Raw genomic sequence first — 19,341 nt, forward strand, 5'->3', positions numbered from 1 at the left:
TCTCTTTATTCATACTGAGGTAACACCCCCTCTCCAGCTCCTCCCCCCCCCCCCCCCCCAAATATTGTTGGTTGATGACAGGGTAACTCCCCCCTTTCCCCATTATGTTTGGGGTAATGCTTCCTTGATGCTACATTTACACCATGTGCCAAAGTGGCCACGGCAAATCACGTTTTGGGCCACTGTGGACAAAACAGGATGGACATGAGACAATGCGAGGGGACGGGATAGGCAATTGTAACAGGTTGTGATTGCCATGGATGCCTTGCCAGATTTTTAACCCATCAAAAAATTTGCGACGGCAATCACGGTGCTGATGAGAAACCTAGTGGGCTGTATTAAAATGGGGTGAACGCAACAAAATGAAACAGCATGTAGAAGGCCATAACAAAACTTTGAAGGCGGTCTGTAATATGGGATGCCATGGAAAATATGTATAGTCTAGCCTGACCAGACACCATGAGAACAGCATCTGATAGCTACATTGTCACTAGAGCGAAGACTGGAACAAACAAGACTAGGATATGGAGGGAAATATAACGGAAAACATCTCAACAACCCATGGCACACTACGTTTCGGGCAAACGGAGCAGCCATGGCCGCAGGGAACCTGGTGAAAAAATAGGCATTGCATTCAGGAAACAACTCCCCCCCTTATGGATTGTACTCACCAGGTCATCATGTTCCAGCTCCCCTCCCTGGGCAATGTCACCGTTTGGCTCTACAGCAGACAGGAGTCTCAGCTGCTCCACTATCTTGTCGTGTTTCTTGATGAGCAGCTCAAACAGGCTGAACACAAGAGATCAAAGAGACAAACATGTAAAAGCTTGACATCCAAATAATGGACACAGACACACCCTGCCCAAATTACACTTACATCTCACACTATTGTAGACTTGTGCAGCGATGCTCACCCCTTCTTGCATTATTGCTATAAAGTTTATCAGAATTCATTTACTCTTTATCAATACTTTCTAGTCACGATGAGTTCGCTGTTGCATTTTTATTGTTACCTGCATGGCATGTGATTTTGGTCTGGAATTAGATACAAGAAATCCTGACAGAAAATTTGTGTAAAACGAATAAACAAGTCAATAGCTGATTTGCATGCTGTATATGTGACCGTGCACCTCAAAACGAACATAAAGTCGCACACACTGATTTTGCGTGAGGACTGAAAATAAGTGAAATGGGTCAACCTAGCCGAACTTGACTTTTTCATATTTTCTGAAAGAGCGGGTCTTCTTTTACATCATGCTAAAATTTGGTATCATAAAACGGGCAGGAAAGTGTGTTTTTTAGCAGTTTATCTTGAACATTTTTGGTAGAATAGTGTGATTAGGTGTGTCTTTAGAATCCCTTTTTCATTTCTGAAAAACCTTGTCCACACTCTTCACTTTCAACTCTAATAACTTTTGAAAGGATAGTGCTACTGCTTTGAAAGTTGGTATTAATTATGGACAGAATGTGTTAATGAGGCATGCTTAATTTCAGTTAAATCTGATAATCCCTTCATTGTTGTTACTCCGTGGTTTACTTCCTGTTTTTTGTCCCATTCATCGCACAGCCAGCAAGGTTTGGTAAAGATTAAGCATTTGAATAGACACTGTACTTCAGAGCCTCTTTTCTCAGTTCACACTTTTCCTGAGTTTGTGCTTTCTTTCCAATATTTAGGTAGGTTAGGAGAGTCCATTTGATTTGAGTTATACATCATTTTAAAGCTTAAAGTCTGCCCTTTCAGAATAAGGCCTTAACTAAAAATTCATGTCTGGCGACTTTTTGTTTGTTTTGAGGTGCAGGGTCACATATATAGATTGCTGACAAGACAAACAATATTCTGAAAAACAAAAATATGACAAACCTACCAAGTTCTCCCTAGTTATCCAAATAAGGAGAAGTATCACCAAGGCGAAACAAAAATCAAAACAAATTGAAAACTGGGTGTTTGTTCCTCTATGACATCAAATTCAGTCTCTGTAAAGTCTCAGTGGACACGAATTGATTTCACCACGAAGCACTTATCCCAGTAGACCCCAGACAAAGCATCCTTTTTTTTTGGGGGGGGGGGGGGGGGGGGGGGAGGGGAGGGTTGGTCCTAGCCAGCAAGGCCCAACGGAGCAATGGAGGAAATAAAGTCTGTCTCACCTTACTATCCTTTGAGTGACATACGGATGCAGAGAATGAAACTGCGAGGACATGTTGGCCAGGGCAGCCAGACAATTGGTATGGAGATACTTGTCCTGTAAGGAGAGAGAGAGACAGGTTGGAGTGAGACAGTCAACACAATCATTTCTAAGCCCGTCATTGGCTAAATGAGTCACATGGTGTTGACACTGAATATTGTCTATCTCCACTTAAAGAGATACTCCACTCAAAATGCAAGTCACATATTGACAGAAAGAGTAAAATCAAATGAACAGCACGGTGAACTTATCACTTCAGAATTCAATTTTCACAATACTTTTACAAGTGTACATACAACCTTATGCAAGAGCTGCGAAATGATAATATCATCAGCTCTGTCAAGTGAGGACACGTGATTAGGACTGCTTATCATGGTTTGTTTGATTCATTCTTCAACATATGAAATTCTAACATTCCATAACTTCTGTCACTTTAGGTCTGATTTAACCCTAACTAGGCCGGGCTATTTAGGTAGTTGATAGAGCGGGGGGGGGGGGGGGGGGGGGGGGGGGGGGGGGGGGGGGGGCCTCCCAGGCCCCCCCTCCAGATCTCGGCCGTCGACCGCGCGATCGCGACGAAAATTGGCACACACATTGCCTATAATGTAATCTAAAATGCCATGAAGTCATTTTTTCAAAAAATCATCATTTATGCTAAATTATGCTAATTTATGCAAGATGATGCATAAAATCAGACTATTTGGTATAAATCACAAAATGAAGCTCAAAACAGGCACATTTTTTGTGTAAATATTCTTTTTAGTGTCCTTAGCAAATGTAATTAAAAAAAATTGTGATATCAGAAAAAATTCTTAAGTATTTTATTGTTTTTTTTTAATTTCTTATGTATTTCTTTGTTTTTTCGAATTTATGTTTTCCATTGTTTTTTCGATGAAATTTGTCCGCGACATCGCTCCGAACAAGAAAATATGTTATTCATTGATTTTAATCAATAAAACACCAAAATAATCATGCTTTTATGAAATTTGCCTGTAAGCACAGTTTGCATTGAAATTGTACACGAATTAACGTTTTTGAGCAATTTTTGGTCTGACATGCATGTACATATTTATGCGTTACTTCGGAACCGCGCGCCCGGGCGTCGCAAGTTTGGTGTCAAAAGATGCGGGAGACTCGAAAGAAATAGTCATGAAACGTCGCGGCGATAGCTTTTTGCGATTGCGATACATCGCGCGGAACGTCGGGGGGGGGGGGGGCCTCCGAGGCCCCCCCCCCCCCGGCCTAGTTAGGGTTAACATACAAATCTATTGCTCTGTTTGTAGAAATGTACACCTTCCATAAAAATGAAGTTTTAATTGAAGGCTGCTCACACCAGGGTTGTCTGTTTCAGAAATCCATCATCTGCTACATCATGAATTTCATAATTTCAACACAAATCACTGCCCAGATGCACACAAAGTAGCAATCTCTTTCATACTTCCAACAATTTATTTCATCCCTGAAGCGCCCTCACATTTCATAGAGGGGAGCCATGCCACCGATACTCACTCTCATTCTGGTCATGTTGTACTGAATGGTCCTGATGACAACCAGGACGATGAGACCGCCCAGCGTGATCTCAGAGATCGTCCGGTCCGTATACCACGGCACCTGTTTGATATTCTGCGGTAGGGAGTAAAATGAACACATGAATGGCTATAAGACTTCACCCCCTATCATTCATACGACAGCAAAATTTGAGTGAATAGTCCATGGACTCTATTTGTGGGAGACAGTGCACTCGACACATGGGGGAAAAGCTAAGCACAATTCTACAGCTGTACAGAATGCCACATCGACATTACTACGATTATGAAAGAATAATAAGTATCTACACTATCCAAGTTTTTCACAGCATATCCTCACATCTTAATGGACTGAATCTACACAAACAATTTCACAAATATTATATATATACATGTACAGTCGACCTTGCTTAAGTCGACCTTGGATAAGTTGAATAATCGCCTAAGTTGAAGATCTTTCTAAGTCCTCGTCTCTTTATATTCTATTGATTTTAATTCTTCATAAGTTTAATTTTCTCTATGTCGAAGCTATTTCTTCAGTCCAAATAGATTCGATTTAGGCAAGATTGACTGTATATATGAAGAAAATCTAGGAGGTAAGCGATGCCTTTGAAAATTGAGAGTGGACATACATGTATTATCTTTCTCTCTGAGGAAAAAAAAGATAGTCCACTCTTGATACAAAGGAGCAAGCATTTCACCACGGCACCTACAGAGGGCGCCTTCACGCGTCCTCCCTGTCTGACTCACCAGTTCGTGGACGCACTTGTTGAAGGCATCGTCCTCGCTGAGAATGAGGAGGATGATGAGGGTCATGTAGATGTGATGCGAGTTCCTCTCCTGGGCGTTGTAGAGGATCTTCAAGAGAGGCATCACCTTTGGAGGGTTGGAGTTCACAGATAATCTTGATTTAGACGATGCAGGAGTTAACAGTACAAATATGAAATATTATTCCTCCTCATTGTAACCGCTTGTATCATAATTTTCCTGCAAAGCTGACAAGACTATAGAGTTTAATAAATTCTCTCTCCAACAAATCATAACTGCTAGTGGGAGCACATGTTAAGTTACTTCAATGAATGATCAACGTTTAAATGTGTGGTATTCAAAATATTTACAATACTACATGACACGTTATATGAAAGTCCACTCCAGTCACTTTATTGAATTGAACAAGTTTTGAAATCATTTGGATAATCCCCTCCGGGCCATGCAAAGTTTCAATATCAAGTCATCTCTCCACAACATCCAACCAAGAGGTAATATTTATAGCAGAGATGACAACATTGTAAACAACACTCCAGTACTCTGATGGCTGAAAAGGTGTACTTTTGGTGGAAAAACAGTATTTTTAACTTTCCTGCAATAAAAATATAGAGTGATAAAACTGGGGGGAAAAGTATTTTCCATAAAACCCTCAGTATTTTTGGTAAAAAACAGTACAAAATACTGCAAAATAGTAAGAGTTGGCATCTCTGTTATAGAATAAATGTGAGTGTCACATGATTTTTATTTGCATTATGAATTGAAAAATCAAAGTCTGAAATAAATTGTTTGAGAAGATACGGAAGAGATGATAGGTGCGTGGACTAACCAGTCTATCGATGTTTGTCCTTGATAAGACATAATTCCTAAAGTTGGCATTCTGGTGGAGGAGGAGGTACAGGAGGAGGGTGCTCTGGTCATCACGGAGATTGTCACAGAACGTCTCATACAGGTTGGCAGAGTTGAGCTTGAATGGTGGGAGAGTTCCAGATGGACTCATTGGCATTCCTCCATCTATAGTTCAAATGTGAAAGGTCAAAATTATCATTTTTTTTTCGGAGGGGGGCCTACAAAATTATTTGATAGAAGTTTTCCTACGTAACTTCACCAAAATTTGAAAAACAAAAAACAAACATGCAACACATTTTGTCAAACATGGTCATTTTTACAACTCTGATAATCACCTATGTCATACAAATATTCTTTGCAAGACCTTCAAAGAGGTGTCCAGTCCCACATGCTAAGATTTGTGTTAAGGTATACACAAAGGAGATGCCATATCTCTGGTTTCTTATTCAGATTACAAGTTTCTTGATCCCTGGGTTGTGGTGGTCGTGTTGTTCTTGTTGGTTTCTTTTCTGCATTTACAAATGCTCATTTATGTCTCACACCCATAACTATTCGATCAAATTTGCCATCCACAGGTCCTGTACACTTTGGGGAAACTATCAGAGAATATTTTGGGCTAAACTTCCACTCTTCTTACATGATCATTAAGAGAATGACTTCCATGTAAATGAGATGATCATTTTGACGTCACAGGAAGTTGGGAAACTGTTTCTGCTTATCAAACTATGAGACTGTCTTATATGAATATAAACAAGGGCTTTGCATATATGTCAATTGTCACCTGAATATGGCATACTATTGGCAAATCAGTGAATTGAGAGAATACATTAGTTGTCTGATGGTGTTCTAATGAAAGTGGGAGGAAAGGTTTTGTCGATTTAAAAAAAAAAAAATCTCATGCGCTTCATAAGCGACACCTCTCACCTTGTGAGTTTGCAAAGGAGCATAGTGCCAGCCTGTAAGGGTTGTGTACTCCTCTGTCATGTGTGTAGTGATTGGTCAGGACCAGGAGCAGCAAGAGGCTCTGATTGGCCAGGATTGCACGGTCGGCCGGCTCCTCCTTCTTGGCGCCCATGCCCCCATAGCCGAGGGTAAGCACGGCCCAGATACCGGCTGAAAAAAAAAAAAAAAAAAAAAAATTGTGAAAAATTATTGACACATGCTGCCATTTACAAGGAGAACTATTTCAACAGTGAGTCACAAAATGAAGTGGTCACTCACCATCATGGCTGCATACAGTATCGCATTTTGACAAAACAGAAAGAAATATCTACTATGAAAAACAGGTCTTCCTGTACTAACTCTGATGATAATGATAATAATAATTAGGTCTTCTTTATCCAGGGTAGTGTCTTCAGTGTTGCCACTGCTCTACCAGAGGGCCCTCTCATCATTATTATCCTAGTGTTGCCAGGTACACATTCATACACCTGGGTTGAGAGGGCCATTGATCTTCTGGATCAATATGCCTAATGCCCATGACACTTCTTTTGCTTTTTGTTTTTGTTTTTGTTTTGGGTTGTTGTTGTTTTTGGAGAAACATATAAAGGCTTACCCCTGAAACCCAGTGGCACTCTGAAGATGCTACCCTGGGTTAAAACTAATTGAGGGCAAACTTGCCAAAGGTTTCAGAATCTCAAGATACTGTCGGGAAATTTACTTAAGAATATCTGCTGGAGGATCAAGACCATTATTTTTCTTTTTCATCATGTGGGCAAAAGTGTAAAGTCAATATTTGAATCAAAGACATTTCGGCTATCCATACAGTAAACAATATGTGGATTTTCATAACAAAGTCCATTCTGAATGATAAGGGTCTAACATATACGATGACAAAAAATGTCCCTTACCCTCCCCCCCCCCCCAAACACACACACAAACACACACAGAGACACTGGGCACAACACATGAAATCGTAATAATCCCCTAAACCCTGTATTCACAAATCAAAATATGAAATCCAAAAGCATGACTGCAGTATGTTTTCACCTGTCATGCTTTCAAGAGAGATTTATGGTACATGAAGTATCACTGAAGTAGTGTGCCACAGATCAACGACAATAAATCAACATAGATACTCTATCAAGAAGAGAACGCAGAAAAACATCAGGTGGTTCCTATACACTGTAGCATCAATGTTGGCCTACTACAGCATGACTTCATGAATTCCATGGTTTGGATGATTACATCTATTTGGCTAGAATCTTGCCCAGTAGAACAAAACTTTTCCCAAAAACTATGACTCCTTAAAATCCTAAATGAAATTACACAATGACTGCTACCTCGACTGCTATATTCCTTGGAAATTTCTCTGGATAAAATTAAAAACTTTATGTTGAAATACCCCTAGCTTTGATCAAGGCCCAGGCCCCCCTCCAGATCTTGACCGTGCGATCGTGACGAAAATTGGCACACACATTGCCTATGACGTAAACTGAAGTACCATGAAGTTAATTTTTCAAAAAATTATGATTTTGCATAATGATGCATGAAATCAGACAATTTGGTATAAATCACTAAATAAACCTCAAAACAGGTACATTTTTTGCATAAATATTCTTTTTAGTGTCCTTAGCAAATGTAAGAGAAAAAAAAATTGTGCCATGGGAAAAATGTATTAAGTATTTTAATGTTTTTTTAATTTCTCATGTATTTCGTTGTTTTTTGGACTTTATGTTTTTGGTTGTTTTTTCGATGAAATTTGCCCGCAACATTGTTCCGAACAGGAAAATATGTTATTAATTGAATTTAAACAATGAAACCCCAAAATAATCATGCTTTTATAAAATTTGCCTGTAAGCACAGTTTGCTTTGAAATTGTACTCGAATTCACGTTTTTGAGCAATTTTTGGTCTGACATGCATGCACATATTTATGCGCAACTTTGGAACCGCGAACCCAGGCATTGCAAATTTGGTGTCAAAAGATGCAGGAGACTCGAAAGAAAAAAGTCACGAAACATCGCGGCGATAGCTTTTCGTGATAGTGATACATCGCACAGAACGTCGAGGGGGGGGGGGGCCTCAGAGCCCCCCCCACTCCCCGGCCTAGTTAGGGTTAATAGGAAGAAAGCTTGACAAGCAATTTGACTTTTTGACAATTTTAGAGTTGGGTGGATACCTGCATTAGAACATTTGAATTCTTGTCTGTGTGAAGGGGGGGGGGCATTATTCTATCATCTACTCTCTGTTGAGAAAGCACTACAAGAATGTGCATAGCTGATTTTGCAGAGATCTGGTGGGCATCTCAGGGGTGAGAGTTTCAAGCCGACTTCGCTTGACCCACCTGCAATGGCTGCCGAGATCCCGTAGAGAAAACTGGCTGGCTTGGCGGAGTCCTTCAGGAGCTCTAGTGGACATTCCTCCCGCTTGATGAACTGGTCAAGGAGAATCTTGACCAGTATGTGGGCATCACTCGCACTGGACAAAATTGAACAGAGATTCCAGTGTATTCAGATCTACAATGTCTCGATTACGGTAAAGGGGAGGGGGTCCTCCACAACTAAAAAGAAGCACTCCTTTTGGATGCATTCAATACAAAGCAAAGGTCTTATACCGGTACGTCACTGACACTGAGTTTAGTGAGTTGGGATCTTTGCTCGACTTTATCAGTGAGGTAAATTTCACATAATGAAAATCAATTTGAAATCATAACATGTTTACTACAAGGTCGGCAATTCTGTGAAAGAAGAGTTAAAATTCCGCAGTATTCTTTCTACTGAACTACAAAATTAATGACTTACGGACAGAAGTGAGTTATCACATGATACATTAGCTCTAACTTCTATCTGAAAGCTTGAAGTGGTTGTAAATGCATTCAACGAGCATCTCCTTACCACTTGCCATGCATGATGTACTCTGTGACGAGGCTTTTGTGCGAGATCCTCGGCATGTACATCTGGACGGAGAGCAGCACCAGAAGCGTGTTCATGGCTTCCAGATGAATGACGTAGGTGAAGTTTCTGTGGCATACATAACCCAACGTAAGGAAAATAATGCATTAGCTTGATCTACGCTCACATCAAATTTCATCTCATTCTATGTAACTATGAGAATCCACAGAACACATGCATATATGCTTTATCTTTACTATTCAAGACTTACATCAAAGCCAGGAAATGACTATATTGGTAAATCTATACATTATGTCACGAAATATTGTTTAAAATAGATGAAGTGGTTTTGGCCTCATTTGCTGTGTATGCTGTATTGTGAACTGACCTGGGAGGTCTGCATCACCTTCAGATCTCATAAATCAGTATGCACAACTTACTCCTACTGCTATGAAATAGAATGAAACTGAAACAAAAGCACTGTTTGTGGTCATCATCACTTGCTTATGTTGTTACACAGATGTGAAGATTAGACAACACTGTATATCATGTACCACACGGCCTAACCATTTTTCTGCAAAAACCACTGCAGCATGATTTATCACTTTTTAGCCCCTCAACTCCACGTGACTCTTTTCAATTTTTCTTCGTTACGCAAATGATTGTGACCACAGTAGGATCAATCCGCAGACTTGGTAAATCCATCTTTCTCTGCGTGAGCATGGAGGAATACTTTGCTGGCAAACTGAGGAACAGCTGTCAGCAGTGTCTAGAAATCTGCTGGTATCAACATCCCTGAGATATATTATGTTGTGATCAATATTAGTTTCCTTCCTTCATCTGAGCCCCCTCCCCATTCCCATTATATACGTTAAACATATGGGTGTGCATGTTCCACAGTCTCTGTGATTATCTATCGTATTCATGTTGGCTATGAAATATGGAACTTCAGAAACCAACGCAAAACAAAACAAAACAAAACAATAACAACAGCAAAATTGATTTCATTCCCTGACTGAAGATGCTAAGTGTGTTATTGTAAAAAATGAGCCATGCTTCGCCATATGGCGTTTGTCTCCCTTGGGAAGAGAAATAGCATTTAACATTCGGTTCATCTGGTTCCTGCCTGGAGTTGGAAGAAAATGGGAGGGGGTGGGCATGGACTCACAGGACAGGGACCTCCACTAGGAGCTGGACCAGTGTCTGGATGAACCTCTCCAGCAGCGTCTCCTCCCCTTCTCCGTCGGCCCCCGCCTCCCCATTCTCCATCCCGGGGCCGTCGAGGTCCAGGTCCAGGACCGTGGCCACCGGCCGTGTCCTCACCACCACGGACAGCTGCTGCAGGATGCGCCCCTCCGACAGCATCTCCAGGAAGTACTTCAGGCTGCGGCGGATGATGAAGAGGGCGTTGTACGTCTGCCAGGTGAAGACGTGACTGTGGGTGTGGCAAAAAATTCGAGAGGCTAGAGACTGTCAGCATCCTGTTTGGTGCTCTTCTGGCTGACTAGTCAATGCCAGCATGAACAGAATCAAGCAAGATAACTTTGTGCAAAACAAGGAAGAGGGATTTAAAAAAAAAAAAATGTGCTGATGAATCACTGCTCTCGAACAAGAACTAGATGAAAGAACACTGAGAATAATGGTTTGGCAAGAGCTAAAGAACCCTGTAGCACTCAGGGATATGTTTGCCAAATCTTTCAAAGCTGAAAATACATCCAACAGCTTGAAAAAGTTTTTCATTTCAAATATTACAGAAATGGACAAAATCACTCTACCAACACCAACATTCTGTTTGAAGCTGCCTCCAAATCCTCTTGACTGTTCTGCTGATGGTATTGGTTTGACTGATTCACCCTTTCATTACAAATATTCTCTTAAGCAATGATGACACTTAGGATTGTAAAATCAAAGGTTATGCCTCAAAATACAAAACCCTGGTCTCTTGAAGACTGTGTATCGTACTGACTTTTGGTATTTGACCGTTCTTTACTCTTCTATCTCTTGCTTCTCCAAGTCTTGCAAACTACAAGCCTTATCACACTTCAGGCCCTCAGCAGGTGGCTAATTGATGCTTTTGCCTAACAGTAATAAAGATAACATTAACAACTGATTGACATGCTAAAGGATGGACAGTCAAATCAGGAACAATATGCTCGAGGTACCTCTGGAGTAGAGGCACTAAAAAAAGAATAGAAAACATTGTAATTTCATGTGAGATATACCAATAGTCGAGGGCAACAGTCAACAATGTTAACCCTTTGCTGGAATTCAAATCTTGAGCATAGGGGTTAAAAAGCCAGTATACAGTTGTTCATATAGAATTTCATGCTATCTTTATTGGAGGGTCTTCCATTTTCTCAGACAGTATGCAGTGTAACTGTATACACATGAGGTACAATTGTGTCTAAGCCATACACACATGACATGCAGGCTAATAACCTTGCAGAATTTAAAGTATCAATGCACCATATGAATGTGGTAATAAAAACTAGATTTTTAAGCTTTGGCATGGCAGCGAGGAAAAGAAATTCAGGAAGGAAAGAAAGATGATTGTGCTGATGAAAAATCAGTAGAATCCCTCTTAAAGATCCTATATGAAGGGAATAAATGTTCGTAAAATTCGTTTGTAGATGAAATATATGTTGGTAATTGACCAATTATGCAAAAAGTTTGGCTCAAATCCCCGCAAGCATCTAGATATCCGCTATTTGCAAGTCCCAAACATCCCCCTCCCTCCCCCTCGAAAACCAGCCACAGTACGGGACTCCAAAAGTTGTGACGTCACGCCAGGGTAGTTAGAGCCACGGGCCCCGGATGCTCTGTAGAAAAGCATTTGGCATCGGGAAAGAATTTCTGTCAATTTTTTTTCAAAGTCTGAAATCTCTGCTATTTATACTTTTGACACCAACTCTTTACTGTTTGTCTACACTTAATAGTATTATCATGAACTGCTTCTTCTCAAACAATTATTTTGTATTACTATGATCTGCAACAAGCCCAAATTTCACACAATTATCACAATTTTCTCCTCATAGTTTTGGTGCGAAAGTAGATCCGGTCGGCCGTCGGTCGGTATGACGTATCACCTCGCAGCTCGTATCGTATGCATTGTACGTACGTACGTGCGGTTCACATTTGTATCATCGTAACTTTTTCATAGCGGTTCGTTTCGAAATTTCGCGTCGATCAATTTTGAGCTTTCACTCCTTCCGAAAATGGCCGAGAACAGTGAGTTATCAGAGTGATCTTTTTATGGACTTTGAGGAGTACGTTAGTGAAGAGGAATGAAGCGACAAAAGCAGAGAAGGGGACGAGAATATAGACGAGGACGATGGAAGTTGGGAAGATGTAAGCTGGGGAGAGGACGATGGAGAAGTGGGAGAGCAAGGTGCTGTCGACGTCAATCCAGCCGGGGAAGCAGCGGCAGGGCCACGGGTGCCGCAACCCTATGAGCCGCTGCCTTTCGATGGAGATGGAATGGCAAACGACGGGGATGCTCCTCGTCTCGATTTTAGACATATTCATTAAGACATATTTCAAATTTCATGGCGAAATGATGTTTCTATCTTGAGAAATTTAACTTTGAAATCACAGCAATATCACCCCATTTTTTTACGAGCACGCATGAAAATGTGACCCAAATCATGTTTGCAAACAACGCCGAAAAGCTGCATTCGCGTGTGGATCTCCAGCGATCAGATAATGAGCGTACAGCGGTTAGAAAATACGCGTAACAAGCGCAGAAGCCACTCCCCCTATGTGTTGTCATACCCTGTGTGCGCTGCGTGCGTACGTACGTGCTCGGTATTCAGTTTACATTCGATTCACATGTACCGTATTGAGCGCCCTACAACACGTACGAACCCCGCGTATGTATGCAGGCGCAGCTAGCTAGCAGCAGCTAGGCAGCCCCGCCGGTAAAATTCGGGGAGCCGAGCGGACGAGAGAGCATCGCGATTGCAAGCCAGGGCAGCCGGCATGGCGAGCATGGTTACGTTCGCACTTTGGCTAAGCGGACATGATTGTATTCACAACCGACTTCTCGGCTTTATAGTGCCAGTGACTCGAGCATCGCGAGTGCACTTTCGAAATATAAATGCCATATAAATGAACAACGATAAGATCATAACCAATCCACAAGTAAACTAATAATAGTAGACAGAAATTTAGTCTGGTTGTTTTGCAAGACGTACGTGATTTGTGAGCGTGACTGTATCCGATATGTACAGTACAGGGTGCGTGCTATGCTGTGATGCGTGTTGTAGGCCTATAGGAGCTATCGCAAGCGACACCAGCCCAGTTTCCTGCCTCGATATGCACATCATACACAACACATACACACACACACGTAGTGACACACACACACAGAGGTAGCTCTTTGCTGGCAGCATCTGGCGTCCGCACCGTACCGCGCGCTGGCACGTACAGAGTCGCATCACTCGCGGATTAATCTTTTACGCGGGACGTTATTTTTCCAACCAAAATAAAACTAAAAAAGTCCTCTCAAAATTCTAAATTTTCTGAATATTATGTGATGTATCAAAAAATCGTTCACTAGAACATTTTTTTCTAATAATTCTTAAACAAATTAGAACATAAAATCCATCATAAGAGAGCGATATGACGCAATTTTAAAGCTTTGACAGCACTGCATTTGCGTGGACATAAGAGGGAATACCCTTACGTGACATCATAATCTAGGGGTCTTGACTCAACGGGGAATAAGGCTTCGATATTTTGACGAAATTTGAACGCATATTCCTCAAAAACCAACCTTTTTAGGGGTTTGAAAGATGTGAGATAGGAAAGTATGGTTAATAAGCCTTTCAAAAACACAAACAGTCCAGTTTTTGGCGATCGGCTTCTTATGTGAACTTTAAGCATCAACATTTTTAGGACAGTATCCTGCATACAAAAATTAAGGGATTCAAGATTAGAATGTATCATCAAATATCCGATTCAATAAATGTGGGGAAAAGGATTAGTGAAACATTCAACTGAAAATACATTGTATCACAAACAAACAACTTCCAAAATATAAACAAATTAGATATCACAGTGGTGGTTGTGATCATATCAGATGTAGGCTTTATGGTGTGTTATTTCCATAACGAGCAAAAGATTCTGAAACATTATAAACTCTTCATGCTTTTATCTGAGGCATACATTGATACATGTATGCTGATACACTGATTCTAATGCAATGCATAATGAAGTGCCATCAAGGACCTCATTCTTCTAAATTACAGGCAAGAATATTTCCTTCCTCCTTCCATATTCCAAAACACCAAAATGCAGGCTGTCAAAATGAAAGTATAATACCAAATTGTTAAGTGTAATGAAGACATATCTACATGACAAGCAAGAAGAAGTCTTTCATAATGGCAAACTTTGTATGGCCAACTTTAATATTTTTTGTATCTCTTTTGCATTTATCTACAATCTTTCTGAACCTGAAAAAACAAAACTGTGGCCTAAAAGGGAAAAAAAAAACTAATAGCATGTTGAATCAAACATGGCGTATCTTTCGCATAACAGCAAAATGCTGCAGCTACACAAACACAACAAACAAAGAGAACAATTTGTAGAAACTTTATAATGAAGATGCAATTCAAATGCAATTTTTGTATCATCCTCTGTAAACTTTACCGTGTTCTCTTTCCAAGAGCTTTCGTTCGACTGACAGAGAGGGGAGAAACGGCAGATTTGATCATGTCATAAATGTGAGCTCCACATTACTAAAATATTTTCTAGGAATTACCCTTGTTAGTAAACACAAGTGGAAGGCCCGACGACTTGTCATAGAAAGCACATACTACTTTCGATTCACAGTGAGTATATTTTCTAGCTCCTTGCTCTTCTTTTAACCCCAGCAGATGCAAAAACATTCTAGGATTATAAAACGCCCATTACTTTGTAAAGGCCCCATCACACTAGAACGTATTGAGCCAATGCATGCCCAACAAAATTGACAATTTGAAGATACGTATGTAAGTTCACATCTGTTGCTAATACTAGAACAGTTTGCAAATACTAATGAATACAAAGAATATCAAACATGTTACAAACCATTCTATATTGGCAACGGATGTTAACGAATCTTCACATTTTTTACTTGGTTGGGCATCCCTTGGCTGGATATGCTCTAGTGTGACGGGATGAATTCTTAAATCCCCATAGACTTAATAATTAGGCCACCAGGTTCCCGTATGGAATGGGTTAACAAACACTCAGTAAACAAAACACCAATAAAATAAAATACCATTACACCACAAAGAGACCATGCAATAATCTGCTAGACACATCAATATCTTCCCCTGTGGAAGCTGGTGTGATTGCTACCAATCTTAATGCACAGGATACCTTTTACATTTGAGCTTGGATGGTAGCTAGACCAAAGTTTGGGATTAGAGCTCTACCTTGTTAAACTAGGTAATTATTCTATTTTCTTTGGATTTGCTTGGATAGCTAAAAATAACAACAACATACATGTAGGACTAGCAAAGAAAGTGATCTATGGTGTGATTATTCAAAATGTGGAAGGGGAATACAGTCTTCACTCTAGTGATCACATCAAGTGGTGTTAGTTCAAGGTCCCCCATGAACTAGAAAATGAGGTCATAACATCTTAAGTAAAATCAATTCATATGTGGTTGCTCTGTTCCTTTAGTTTGTGTTTCATTTTGTTGTTCTTCTTCTTCTTTAGGGGGGTGGGGGGGTCCCTATCTAGTAAAATTAAAGTGGCATGCTACAGTTCAAAGCATTCACAGATCATACTCACTCTTCATTCTGTGCCGAGACCTTCAGCTGCAGGGCTCTCTTTATGAACACTCGAACAAGCGCACACAAGTTTCCCGAATGCAGGTTGTTATGTGCTGAAAACAGGTCATCAGGCATGAGATGATTAATTATGCACGCATGTATTACACATCATACCGCTATTTATTATCATCAACATCACTGCTGACATTCATATCATCAGCATCATCATTATCTTCAGTATCGTGACTACCATTTTACAAAAATATTCAGAGAAGTAAGGTGCTGGTGGTTTTAATGTAACATTGACTGATTCATATACTTGGTGACCAAAAAAAGAAGACGAATAGCATAAAAATCAGATGTATCCCCAAAAGACTTGATTGCATGTCAATGCAGCTTAAAGGGATGGTGTAGTATTGGTTGAGGTGAGAATTTAGCATTTAACTATTTGCAAGATATTAAGTAACCACTTTATGAAATGTTAAGAAGTCTACAATGCAACGAGAAATTCAAAGTTCATTTGATGAAAATCGGTTTTGAAATGGCTGAGATATATCCAAAAAGAAAGTAAAACAAAGCAATCCCTAATCAAAGGTGGGTCCCACATTTTATTAGGATTGCTTTGTTTTTGATATCTCAGCCATTTCAAAACCAATTTTCATCAAATAAACTGTGAATTTCTCTTCGAATTATATGCTCTTTCATATTCATAATGAGGTTTCTCACTATCTGAAAAAAAAGTCATCAAAAAACATTGGAAACCTGAAACCCCATCTCAACCAAAATTGTACCATCCCTTTATCAAACCCGTTCAGGATGAGTCCCGAGTATACTCATCAAGTGTCTATGAGAAATGCGTGTTGTAGCAAAATCAGCCCATCCTCAACGGGTTAAAGTTCCACTTGACCACTGGACTCATGAACAGAATTTTCAGACCATAAATGAGATCACCACCTGGTCATCCTTCTTTGGACACCTGCAATTAACTGTCTGCATCACTTGACTACCGTACATGTATGACATCACTTGCATGCGAAAGATGCCTTTGTTGAGAGCATGAGATATATCCCTAGTTTCTCACATTCTCAAGAGCTGTACATTTTCACTGCAATTCTGAACAAGATAAGTGAGGATATGTCATCAATTCTTTCATACAAAATCAAGTAAGGTCCTTTACACAAATTCAAGATGAATGATACTTTGGTCATTTTGTGTACACTTAATGTACAAATAACCCCCTCCCACCCCCCCCCCCCCCCCCCCCCACAAAAAAAGGGTGTCTCTTAACCCGTTGAGGACGGTTTGATATTGCTACAACACGCATTTCCCATAGACACTTGCCCGAGTATACTCGGGACTCGTCCTCAACTGGTTAAAACAAACATCATGTAAAACAAACCTTTCTTTGAAAATAACTTTTCTACCCAAGCATATGAAAACATCATCTTAATTGCAGTAAATTTGAATGCCATCACAGTCATTTATAAGTTACCAGATGCTTTTTAAACACAAAGTACCAAACAAACCACGAATAAACCCATTTCAAGCAAAATATGTTTTGCGTGAAATATGCAGGGCAATTATGATTTTCTTTTGTAATAATTCACAAAGACTACAGCTATAAAAGATCTCCACAGGATTGGAATGCCATCATCTAAATTTGCCAAAACATTTGTTATGAATCGCTTGCATTTCCCACAAGTAAATCTTTCTCTTTGCTTTGTGCAAAACCAGCTATAGGAAATTAATAGTAAGTTTTCTTCAAACTCAAAGATGCCTTTATGAAAGCATAGGGTGCATGGAGATTTAAACTGTTTGACTTCATGGAACAATACTGACATTCAACACTGAGCATATTTTGTTTTGATTTTTCAGTTTAAAATCTACAAATCAATGAGTTTATTTGGCACAACCAGAACTTGAGGGATTATGATTTCAGTGGCATATGACGGCAACCTAGACTAAAAGTGAAAAATCTGCAAAACAACCACCACAGGCATAGTCGAATACTACTGTATTTAAGCTCTTATTTTTGCGAATTTCACGCATCACAGTTGGATCGCGAATTCAACAGCACGCGAAATTGTCTCCACGCGCTTTGTTAATAGAGCATTATCGTAAGCGTCGGCGTCGATTCGCGAAAACAACATCTCGCGAAAAAGTCTATGACCTCGTCATTCGCAAAAGTATCTGTACGCAAAAATAACAGCATATACAGTATGTTTCAATTAGTCAAAAGAGGCAACTTGGTGCTCTACTTACAGAGAGTTTTGCACAGCATCTGTGACGATTCTACGATGAGCCTGGCATCTGCAGTCGACTGCGGAATTTTGAAGGAGAATGACAGAAGTTGCTCCCAGAACGGATCCGAGTCATCGATGGGCTCCTTGCCTACAAACCGACGGAGGAACTCGTTCTCCGCCAGCTCGCTCAGACTGCTCCCGGCTCCACCCATCACTCTCGTTATTATGTTAGCTGCGGGTAGCAGCAAGTCTCTATAAACTGGATTTCTAAGAAGTTGTTTGTACAAGTTGATCCAAAGGTTTATCCACTGCGCTAATATATCTTCCTGAACATTCCTTTAACAAACAAGATGCTTTTACAACAAGGAAACAGAGTAGTGCTGAATGGAGTTAGGTGATGAATTGCGCTGTGGTGAAATCCATGCTGGACGATTTGACCTGCTGTGTAGAGGCAGACAGAAACAGTGTCAGTAATCCATTTACACTGCAGTAAATTTTTATACATTGCATCATTAATATTACAGGTCTGAATAAAGCCATTACAGACCTCTAATGTTACAGATAAACATTACAACACATTGCCAATGTACCATTATATAGATCTGTACACTGATATTAGCAAACAAGGAGCAAATTCTGCTTTAATAGATCAAACTCGTTGTGGGCCTATTAAATACATGCCACCCTTTATCATAAAAGCAGACCGCTCAATACTAAATAGATTTACACCTCTCTACACAGACAGTGTACAACCCAAGCATACCTCCTTAATAGTTTCTGGCCACGGACCATCAAAGACTGGAACACCCTTCTTTTCTTGGATACTGTCCAACACCAGGCTTAGTAGGGGCCAACTGGACAGGGGCCTATTGAAACCAAAATATGGTAAATATATGCCATCTTGTAAAAAATTTCAATCCTCCTTGGAAGCAAATTAATCTGTGTCCACACCACACAGACACGTCACTTAGTTAGTCATGCCTGGACGTGATGCCAGCTGATGTCACTGATGACACCTAGTACTAGTAGTAGTACTGTGGTAGTGGCTCATATTGACAGAGCCTGGAAGGCATGGCAAAGGAGCAGTGGTGAGAAAGAAGGGTCCCTCTATGACAACCACATCAATCAGAAAAAGAACTTCCGGGCAGTCATCGCCAAGCTAGAGCATGGCAGAAGAACTC

General features: G+C 40.3%; 1 protein-coding gene across 1 annotated transcript in view; it reads right to left on the reverse strand.

Annotated features, from left to right (window-relative positions):
• Nucleotides 1–18,715, reverse strand: part of LOC139740470 (dymeclin-like) — a 23,450-nt gene extending 4,735 nt beyond the window's left edge. Inside the window, exons 1-11 of the mRNA XM_071651065.1 lie at nt 18,180–18,715; nt 15,937–16,030; nt 10,324–10,590; nt 9,159–9,284; nt 8,609–8,742; nt 6,248–6,436; nt 5,304–5,488; nt 4,460–4,585; nt 3,693–3,806; nt 2,146–2,240; nt 672–789 (exon numbers count right to left, since the gene is read on the reverse strand). Coding sequence (XP_071507166.1) covers nt 672–789; nt 2,146–2,240; nt 3,693–3,806; nt 4,460–4,585; nt 5,304–5,488; nt 6,248–6,436; nt 8,609–8,742; nt 9,159–9,284; nt 10,324–10,590; nt 15,937–16,030; nt 18,180–18,372 — 1,641 coding nt within the window. The 5' untranslated portion in view covers nt 18,373–18,715. The remainder of the gene's footprint in view (nt 1–671; nt 790–2,145; nt 2,241–3,692; nt 3,807–4,459; nt 4,586–5,303; nt 5,489–6,247; nt 6,437–8,608; nt 8,743–9,158; nt 9,285–10,323; nt 10,591–15,936; nt 16,031–18,179) is intronic.
• Between the last annotated feature and the right edge of the window lie 626 nt (nt 18,716–19,341).

This window comes from Diadema antillarum, unplaced genomic scaffold (assembly GCF_040938485.1).
Source record: "Diadema antillarum isolate AM-2024a unplaced genomic scaffold, OU_Dant_1.0 seq00000855_RagTag, whole genome shotgun sequence".
NCBI classification, from domain to species: domain Eukaryota; kingdom Metazoa; phylum Echinodermata; class Echinoidea; order Diadematoida; family Diadematidae; genus Diadema; species Diadema antillarum.